Source organism: Myxocyprinus asiaticus, chromosome 16 (assembly GCF_019703515.2).
Source record: "Myxocyprinus asiaticus isolate MX2 ecotype Aquarium Trade chromosome 16, UBuf_Myxa_2, whole genome shotgun sequence".
Lineage (NCBI taxonomy): Eukaryota > Metazoa > Chordata > Actinopteri > Cypriniformes > Catostomidae > Myxocyprinus > Myxocyprinus asiaticus.
In genome coordinates this window covers 8,426,840-8,437,410 of record NC_059359.1, presented here as the reverse complement: position 1 = coordinate 8,437,410, position 10,571 = coordinate 8,426,840, and the positions used below count along the sequence as shown (strand labels likewise).

Genomic DNA, 10,571 nt, shown 5'->3' with positions numbered 1-10,571 from the left:
CTTTGATATTTTGTGATCTAATGCAATTACATAGACATCTATGTGTACTGAACCTCAAGTGTCCAGATACTTTTAAGGGCCACTGTACATCATATGCAGGGGTTTGCTGTGTCTGAAGGTGAACAATGTTTCTGTTTGAATATCCTTGACTTTTCAGGGCGATTTCAAGATGTAAGCCTCTCTCTAGCAAGACATCTGTGCATGTGATCACTGGAGAATCATTCGATGAATAACTTCCTTCAGATCTCAACCAAGTGAGTGCCTTTCACATTATCACTTCTAAACTTAATTCGTTTTAATGTTTAGAGAGACATCTTCTTATGAACATCTCATTGACTGTCTTATCTTAACATCAGGTAATTGCTGAACTTCAGAGTACGTTTTTGGAGCGGTCTTATCCCTGTGCCAATCGCATTCAAATTCGTGGGGCAGATGATCACATGATCTATAAAAATCCATCGTCAGTTATCAAACATCTGCTCAAGCTTCTGTCACAAAGGCAGTACAACCAAAAGAGACAGTAAGGTGCTTCAAAACATGTGACCTCGTAACGGGACAGTTGACATGTATTTTTCTGATTACAAAGGAAGTTTGTAAGGAGTTTTTTTTATTTTTATGGGTTTGTAAATTTTGGTTAATGGGTAAAGACAAATAACCTCACTGCCTCAGAGTCAGTTGTACAGTTTGTACTGTGAGTCAGAATCTCTTTTTATAAAGAATGAATGATGTTTCAAAAGCATGCCTAGGTCATATTTCACCCCAGTAATCAAAATAACTTTTATCCATCATGATGCTGAGGATGCTTATTTCCTGCAGAAAGAGCTGCTTTTATTGCCACTTTACAGTTTCCGGGTGCACGGATGCAGAGGCATGCCTGAAGGTCGCTGGGGTCATTATCCTCCTGAGGCTCAGCAATGTTATTTTTGTTTAGGATATTTGTTATTTAAGTTTTTCTTAGCCCATACATGCTACAGAGGTAATCTTGGGGTATTAACAGAGGACTCCCAGGGCTTTTCAGAAATACCAAATGTTTCAGAGTTTGGGCATGACAACTTCCTCTCCTTGGTCTATAAATATGGACTGAAATGTATCACAGTTCAATTCAGAACATCAAATACAATATGAATAAAATATTCTTTTTTCAATAAACAATTTTAGCATATGTATTTTATGCACCAAACACTATATTGACATTTAAAAAAGGGAAATTGTAAACCTTTCTTTGTTGGGTCTCAGGAACTTATGGTACGATGACTACATAATAGCTTGTAATGTAAAATAATGAGATCTTTATAATGACAGAGCAGGCTGCATATATGAAAATACACAGAAATATTAGTTCACACAATAAATATATCTATGAAAAGTACATGACAGAATTGTCAAAGCTCTAATTTATTTATTTATTTATTTATTTTTTGTGGTGGGTATGAATGTAATGTAATTGTGATTGGGAGATTTACCTCAAAAGACTGTTGGATTTTAAAGTTTTTTTTTCCGTTTTTTTTCCAATAAAATAATATACACAATTTTAACCAAGCACAATTTGCTTATATTCAGCAAATACTCATTTTAAAATATCAGTAACAATATAATCATTATTGTCACTTTTACTTTTAAAATAAGCTGGCATTTACCCCAACATAAGAGTCACTTTTCCCGCAAGTCTGTCACCATTTTAAATAGAACGCTATAAATATTGAAACCACTTTTTTCACAAATAACCACTAGATGGTGCCATAAACATGTGAATACCATAGGTTGGAGCAGTCAAACATTGTGTATCATATTTGATATACACTGCTTTGCAGGGTTAAGCACATTTCACCCTTAATTCTTATTACTAGAATATGGAAAATAATGATATATTATTTAAATTGTGTAATATTTATACATCACATTGATACTTGTAATTAACCTTTTATTGAAAGATTAGGTCTTAACATATATATATATATATATATATATATATATATATATATATATATATATATATATATATATATATACACACACACACACACACACACACATACAGGGTTGGAGAGTAATGAAATACATGTAACAGGATTACGTATTTAAAATACAAAATATAAGTAACTGTATTCCACTACAGTTACAATTTAAATCATTCGTAATTAGAATACAGTTACATTCAAAAAGTATTTTGATTACTGAAGAGATTACTTTGCATTTTATTGTCATTTGTTTCATTTAATATTTAGTCCTTTCAGATGGAAAACATTTGTACATATAAATGATGTGATCCAAAGTGCATTTGAACAGCGGTGAAACACTTTCTTATGATGTGTTACATTCATACAAGCAGACAGAGAAGTAAGTTTGAAGTAAGTTTGGAGCAGAAGAAATAGAAATAAACCTTGTGTAAATTGTCAGCTTTACGCTAAGCTAAAATGCTCTTTCTAGCCATCTTACATGCACGTTACCAGGCACGAGCATATTTTTTATCAAGAAAATTCACAATTTCTTTTTTTCTATTAAGACCTTTGATATTAGGGCAAAAATCATATTCTTGATAATAATTGTTGTATTGTTTTCCTGTAAAAATATAAAAAAAATCCTGAAAACAAGATCAATTAGGGGGGCCTGGGTAGCTCAGTGGTAAAAGATGCTGGCTACCACCCCTGGAGTTCGCTAGTTTGAATCCCAGGGCGTGCTGAGTGACGCCAGCCAGGCCTCCTAAACAACCATATTGGCCCGGTTGCTAGTGAGGGTAGAGTCACATGGGGTAACGTCCTCGTGGTCGCTATAATGTGGTTCGTTCATGGTGGGGCGCATGGTGAGTTGAGCATGGATGCTGCGGTGGATGGCGTGAAGCCTCCACACGCCCTATGTCTCTGTGGCAACGTGCTCAACAAGCCACATGATAAGATGCGCGGGTTGATGGTCTCAGACGCTGAGGCAACTGGGATTCATCCTCTCCCACCCGGATTGAGGCGAATCACTACACGACCACAAGGATTTAAAAAAGCGCACTGGGAATTGGGCATTCCAAATTGGGTTAAAAAAAAAAAAAAAAAAAAAGATCAATTAGATTTATCTTGTTTTAGAAACAACACTGCATAAGATATTTAGGTTTTTCAGAGAATGTATTTTTAACATGTGTGTTTTGTCTTACTGTACTGGCAGAGTTTTTATAGTCAAAACAAGTGAAAAAATCTACCAGTGCTGAAGAAGTAATCCAAAGTATTTAGAATACGTTACTGACCTTGAGTAATCTAACGAAATACGTTACAAATTACATTTTACAGCATGTATTCTGTAATCTGTAGTTTAATACATTTCAAAAGTAACCCTGCCAACCCTATGTGTATATATATATATATTCTCTTTTGGGGAATTTTTCAACTATGTTGATTTTTGGGGTGAAACGTAAATTTCTTTTTTCTTATTCACCCAAAAAGAAGACAATAATAAGTGTTTATTTATCCTGAGGATTGGAGTTTAATTGACACCACATCAAAATAAAAATTTCCAACAGATCTGGAATTTTATTCCATTCATATACATGCATAGCAACAACATTTTTAAGAAATAGTTTTCTTACATAAGGACATTGGAATGATAATTTTTACAGTATTCCCACGTCCCACCCCACCCATCAATAATCACAATCAATAAACCTGCCTTTTGTACAATTACATTTTTTTTTTTTTGTTATGGGTGAGAAATGCCTGCTGTCTTCCCCCTTTATAATACTATTTTCCATAATGTTCCTAGACCCCCCCCACCCCCCATTTTTTTTAATACAAAGTATTGCGCTGAGAGCACATTTTTAAAAATGGAGAACAAGGTGTATCAGCAATCAGAAATACAAGTACTATACAAGAATGCTGCCATCCTCATTTAAACATCCACATCTGAATCAAAGAAAAAACACTGAGACAAACAGCAACATAAATGCAAAGTCATGTGTATATGCCAAAATATGAGCTGCAGTGTTGTGCCTGGTTATCCCTTCGAACAGTTTTAAGGCTGAAGTCAAGAGTATCAAACTGCAAGTGATATGTTGGCACATACAAAAAACTGTACCAGCAAATAAGAATACACAAGTGCTCCAGTAGCTATTGTTGGGTCTAAAATGCATTTCAATTTTGTGCCTGTTGTCTCCTTGAACCTAACATACAATGTAAACAATAAGTCTGCTACACAAGAATGACTATACATTAACATTACAAACAACTCTGATATAAACTTTATTTGAATTTAAATTAAGAACACTACTTCTATCAATACTGATTGTAAAATAAATAAAATGTGAAAATGGCACCAATATTACACTTGATTTTTTTTCTTCATCATTTTGCATTAAGTCTTAGTCAAATAATGAAAAAAGTAGCTTCTCTTGATTGTCCACAAGCAGCATATAAAACTGCACAATGCACTATTTCAGACATGACCGTGTACCCAAAAAAAGAAGAAAGGAATGAGGGGAGACGAGCGTCATTTCATTTCACGTGCTCGGCAGCATGTGACGAGCAGTAAAACTTCTTGTGCGTAATAAAGTTTGACAAGTTATTGAATTGGATGTCACAAAGGCGGCAGTACTTGCCAGTGCCTGCAGGCTGTGCCGACCCATTTATGCCTTTGCTGACAGGTGCGGATTCCTCCATGGGTGATTTAGAAGTAGGCGATACATTCTCATTAGGGTCGGGAGGGTTCTCGGCGGCCCACGTTGGGGAAGTTTGCTCATCTGGTGATGTGGCGTTGTGAGGTTGATTCTCTTGCTGGGGCGTCGCTGGCGTCTGGCGCTCCTCTTTATGTCCACCATTGACGATCACCATGCCCCTGTTTTTGGGTAGCAGGGGCAGTGGCTCCTTGCCGGGATGAGGACAGCCATTGGCTGTGGGTTGTTCCATGCCTGGCTCACCTGCGCCATTGCTGCTTTGCTCCTGCTCGGCTGCCTCGCCCTGCATAACAAGACTCCCTGCCATGTAGTCGCTGCTCTTGATCCCGAAATACGGTGATATTTGCTCGGTACCTTTAACCTTCTTTATTGCTCCAGGATAGAGACAGTGTGGCAAAAACATGTTCTTGTTCTCATCTTTTGAGGTCATGAGCTGTGCTTCATTGAAAGCTTTCAGATCCGGCACTGATGGACCAAGGTGTGGCGGGAACAGGCCTCCATTTTGCATCAGCTTGTTGCCACCATTTTTCTCGCATTTCACAGAACTCTTATCAAAGATGTTGTCGGAATTATTGACTTCAATTTTAATGCTCGGAAACATCGGCTGCTCCAGAGTGCCAATCTCTCTGTGCTGAGCAGCTGTGACTGGGCAAAAGTTCTGCTTGTGGGCTAGGTAGTTCTCCACTTTGTTAAAACTGATCTTACACACGGTACATTCGTGATAGTCCAAGAGTCTTTTGGGTGAGTTGCACGACTTGTCTTGGAGAGGTGAGCACTTTTTGCTGAGATCTATTGGTGCATCTAGTTCCTGTGGGTCTGCAATGGTATTACTTTTGGGGGCAAGGATGGGTTTGGAGACTGCAAGAGAAGCATCTAAATGTTTTGGGATGAGACCTGGAAAGATATCACATCGAGGATGGAAGCGGTCGGCCAGACTTTCCACAGTCTCCTGTGACGTACAAGAGTTTCCTAGAGTAGGCATACCCAAGAATCCGGTTTGTGGACCTATGGCCTGCCTTTGATCTTGGTCAGGAAGACACATCTCATACATCTTCCTCCGCTTGCGTGTTCTCATCGTCCGCTGCATGGCAGGTACCTTAGCAGACATGCGTTTCATGGGTGGGTCGTGGCGAGTGGCACAGTAGTATTGCTTGTGCACCATGTACGTTTCATGCCGACTAAAGGTGATGTTGCATGCTTGACAAGTTGTCTTGTTTGGGTCATTGTCACCATCCACCAAAGCCGTGCTGGGACTCTTCACCTCTGGCTGTTTTCCTCCGAGCCTTTCCTCAACACCTGTTGGTGTAGTAACCTTCTTTACCTGCCCAGTAAGGTCTTTGTCTGGCAATTTCCCACCTGCATTCATAATATCCAAAACAGATGAATTCAAGCATGCTGTTGTAACGAGTTGACTGTCGGTTTCAGATGGGAGGCATCCTGGGAGCATTCCGACTGAACTGTGGCCACTGTTGGGACTTATGGCATCAGAAACCTTGTCTGGGACACTCGAGAAATCTGGGGACTTTGCCATATGCTGCCAGCGACTGGTACAATAGTGCTTCTTGTGAACCAAGTAGTTATCCAGATTATTGAAGGTGATGTTGCATTCAAAACAAGTTGCCCCTTTGGGCATTAGAGGACTGTAGATAACAGGTGGGTAGCTGTTTCCTCCATGGCGTAGCCTACGATGAACCAGCTCTGACATTTTTGCTAAGATCTCAGATGCTTGCGGTACCACCGAAATGTCCTGCGAGAATGCAAACTGTGATAAGAATGGACCCATGGGAAAAGTTGGGCCCATGTTGTGCTGGACAGGAGAGGAGGCTAAACGTGGACTCGAGGGTTCTGATTTGATTCTGGTGTATGAGAAACTAGACTTGCTGCCTGGGTGACTTTCCCCCTTCTGCAGTCCAAGAGCAGGTTTTTTCTCAGGTCGTTCAAGCTCTCCATCGGGACTGTTGGCCTTGTTGGGCGTGCTCTTAGGACTTTGCATGACCACATCCTTTCTGGCTGACAGTTCCGCTCGTGCCGCCTGCAGAGCATCCTCTCCTGCTCTTGGGGAGTTCTCACTGTCGCTCTCCCTGTGAATTTTTCCAGAGTGGCCATGTAAGTCTTGATGCTGCAGCAGCTCCCTGTGGTTCTGAAAGCTGATGTGGCAATGATTGCATCTGAAGGCTGCCTGTGATAGGTGTGAGAGAATGTGGTGCTGGAATGTAAGGAGTGAATCTGCTGTGAAGTTACAGATTGTGCATTTCAAGCTGGTGCCAGGGGGAAGAGACTCCTCCATTTTGACACCTGTGAGAAAGATGAAAGGCAGTTTTGTTAATCTTGCACTGTACTCCTAATGTTAACAACAATCATTGCAGAATTGTGTTGTGTATAGCTATCTATCTATTTGTGGCTCTGTTTTCAGTGATACTGCATTAACACACACAATAAACTGGGATCTGATTTGTCCGATTACTAGATTTGTACATTTCAAGAACACAATGGGACACCTGGTGACAAGTGACCTTTATCATTAAGTTCAAGGTTCCGTTCACCCAAAAATGGAAATTCCATTTCCATTTACTCACAATCATTCCAAACCCATGACTTTAATTCTTTATAAGTAACACAATAGGAGATATGGACAGTATACCAGAATTCCTAAACTTCTCTTTTCCATACAATGTCAATAAATGGTAACCATGGCTGTCAAGCAAGATTTCCAGTGAGTAACGATTTAAATTTCTGTTCCTCACACAAGGCTATCATATGTCTTCAGAAGACATGAAATATAGTGCAGAAGTCGTGTGGGCAACTTATTATGCTTTCATAGTGCTTTTTTGTCATTTCTGGGGCTTGACAGCCCTTGGTCCTTATCCACTTTCATTGAATGTATTCTCCTTTGGTGTTACACAGAAGAAAGTCATATGGGTTTAGAAGGACATGATGGTGAGTAAATTATGACAGAATTACAATTTTGGGTGAACCATTCTTTTTAAACAGTTACTCATTTCTATTAAATGCTTAATGTACACTGTTTGTAAGAGAGAAACGTTTTTTTAAACTGTCAAAATGTATGATACCAGCATTGTCTATACTCACCGCTGTGTGAACTCAGGTGCATTTCGAGAGCACGAGGGGTGCTGAAGCTCTTGTTGCACTGTGGGAAAGGGCAGATACCAGGAGTTTGGTGAGCATTGGCGTCAGTCTCTTCAGGGACGTTATCGGGTTCCCTCTGCCGCCCACTGCAGTAATACATCAGATGGGCCTGAAGGTTTCTCTCACTTCTGTACCATATACCACATGCTTTACAGGGGAAAATGTCCTCTGAAAGACAGAGACAAGCAAGTTGATGTTAAAATACATTCTCCTACCCCATTTTAAGAGGCAGAGAAGACCTTATTGAGGTTAGACACCATATTTAATTTAATCTTTGGTGCCAAATTATTATAAGATGTTGGCCCCAGTCACCATTCATGTGTTTCAAGGACGAAAGAAGGTCATACGGCTTGTAACAACTTGAAGATGAGTAAATGGCACAATTTTGTTATTTTTTTGGGGTAAACTATCCCTTTAAATACAAAATCTGCTCTGTGTTTGTTCTGAAGTTGCATGGCAACAGAGATGATTTCAGGTTTATGCCATTTCCTCAAGGGCAAATGAAAACACTGCACCATCTGCTAGCAGCATCCTCCGTGTCAAGCTGAACTCTAGACCATGCTTATGAAGTCAACAAAGTATTTGCAAATGGCTTGAATTTTGCAATTACAAGTCTGGTCAGAGTCCAGGCATGTTTACTGTACCCTTAAACTAAAGGGCAGCTCATTGTATCCCTCCAGCAGAGGTTAATCTGCAAAGTAACATGCATATTCTATTTTTGGTGTTGTAGGTTTATGTGTAATATGTTCGGAACTGGCTCAAACAATTGGTTGGAGTGCTCGACAGTACAGCCGCAGGAACAGGTGAGAGCTCATATGCGGCAACACTGCAGCCGAGTTTTATGGGAAGACTAAACCGTACTGCTTCATTGTGAAAGTATTGAATGTTGACAGTTATTAGACTTGATATGCTGCATACATGTCTGTGATACCTTTGGACAGTTATTGGGTTTAAGTGGAAATGGGGCTTACTGTTGACTATAGCAGTGGGTAATATGGAGGCCATTGCAGCTTGCTGGGGCAGAAGTTGGATGGTGTCCAGAAGACGTGCTGGGTACATGCCCTCGCCAACAGACATATGACTGAACGCCTGCAATCGAGAGTCAAAGTCCACTGCGAACGCCACCAGCTCCTCGCCTTCCATCATGTTCTTGGTTGTGGTACACCACAGTTGTCCACCTGTGTGAGAGAGAACAAAAAACATGACTACAACGTTCTTTTTTCGTTTAATGCAATGTTTTTTCAACTGGCGGGTTAAAAATGCAAAAAAATGGATCGCAGGTATCCAATTTTTTATTTTTATTTTCTGTTTAGTCTATCATTATCATAATTTTGCATACTGTTGGGCCTATTCAGTTAATGGTAATAATAATATCTATAAAGGAAATTAGTGGCTTATTTCCTTTATAAAAACGGTGGCAACAGCAATGTGTTTTATTGAACACAAATGTTCAATAAATAATGATTTTATTAATAATTATAACCACAATTCCTTCGGCAAGTAATAATGTTTATTAGCCTAAAGGCGTACAAGTGTACAAGTGTAGTTCATGTTTCCATGTGCTGTTTCATCTTGTGCACGGTCGAGCACTGAGCATTTAAATGTATACTCTTTTTGACTGCGAGCCCATATGGATGCATTCCAGGCATGCACACTATGACTGCTCTGTGATACTCTTTTAGCAGAGTTGAGGGCAGGCGCACACGGCAATGAAATGCAAAGACACAGACTGTCTGTGAGTCTAGAAAAACAAGACTGCACACGGAAAGTACGTGTGTGCTGTGCTGATGACGAAATTTTCGTCATGCGCACTGTGCGCGAGATGTCCCGGCACGTGGAAAACCAAAGTATACTTTGGCCTTAAAGGTGTACACAGTAAGTTTTTGTTCATGCCGTCTTAGACTTACACTGACACCTAGTGGCCTGGATGCAGCAGCATTCAAATGCAATAGTTTTCAGTATTGTAAAATATATAGGCTTGCCGCATTAATATAGGATTCAATTGATGAGTGATTACAGGTGTGTCAGTTATTTTACAATGGCTCTGAATGTGAAGTTGAAACAATCCATTTTATAATTTTTGATAACTGTTGGTTTAACTTCATTGTAACAGTGCAAAGTGTTTATTTAAAAAACAAAAATATGTTAAAAGAGCATTATTCATGATTACTTGATGAATCGTGTTACTCTTAAAGGGAAAGTATAGACTCACTGAGCACTTTGCTAGAAACACCTGTACAACTACATATTCATGTGATTATTTAATCAGCCAATCGTGTGGCAAAAGTGCAATGCATAAAATCACACAGATACGGGTCAGGAACTTCAGTTAATGTTCACATCAACCATCAGAATGGGGAAAACATGTGATCTCAATGATTTAGACCGTGGCATGATTGTTGGTGCCAGACGGGCTGGTTTGAGTATTTCTGTAACTGCTGATCTCCTGAAATTTTCAAGCACAACAGTCTCTAGAGTTTACTCAGAATGGTGCCAAAACAAAAAACATCCAGTGAGCGTCAGAATTGTGACAGAACTGTCTTGTTGATGAGAGAGGTCAACGCAGAATGACCAGACTGGTTCGAGCTGACAGAAAGGCTACAGTAACTCAGATAACCCCTCTGTATAATTATAGTGAGCAGAATAGCATCTCAGAATGCACAACACGTCGAACCTTGAGGCGGATGGGCTACAACAGCAGAAGACCATGTCGGGCACTTTATCAGGACCATAGTGTTCCTAATAAAGTGCTCAGTGAGTGTATCTTTAAGGTCTA

At 39.7% G+C, this 10,571-nt stretch overlaps 1 protein-coding gene across 2 annotated transcripts in view; it reads right to left on the bottom strand.

Moving 5' to 3' along the window:
* Nucleotides 1-3,456: 3,456 nt before the first annotated feature.
* LOC127454460 (zinc finger protein ZFPM2-like) overlaps nucleotides 3,457-10,571 on the bottom strand; it is a 233,185-nt gene continuing 226,070 nt past the window's right edge. Inside the window, exons 6-8 of one of the 2 annotated variants that reach the window (XM_051721684.1) lie at nucleotides 8,767-8,973; nucleotides 7,739-7,963; nucleotides 3,457-6,943 (exon numbers count right to left, since the gene is read on the bottom strand). In XM_051721684.1, the coding sequence (XP_051577644.1) occupies nucleotides 4,470-6,943; nucleotides 7,739-7,963; nucleotides 8,767-8,973 (2,906 nt within the window). In that variant the 3' untranslated portion in view covers nucleotides 3,457-4,469. The remainder of the gene's footprint in view (nucleotides 6,944-7,738; nucleotides 7,964-8,766; nucleotides 8,974-10,571) is intronic. The other variant, XM_051721685.1, reaches the window with a different exon arrangement.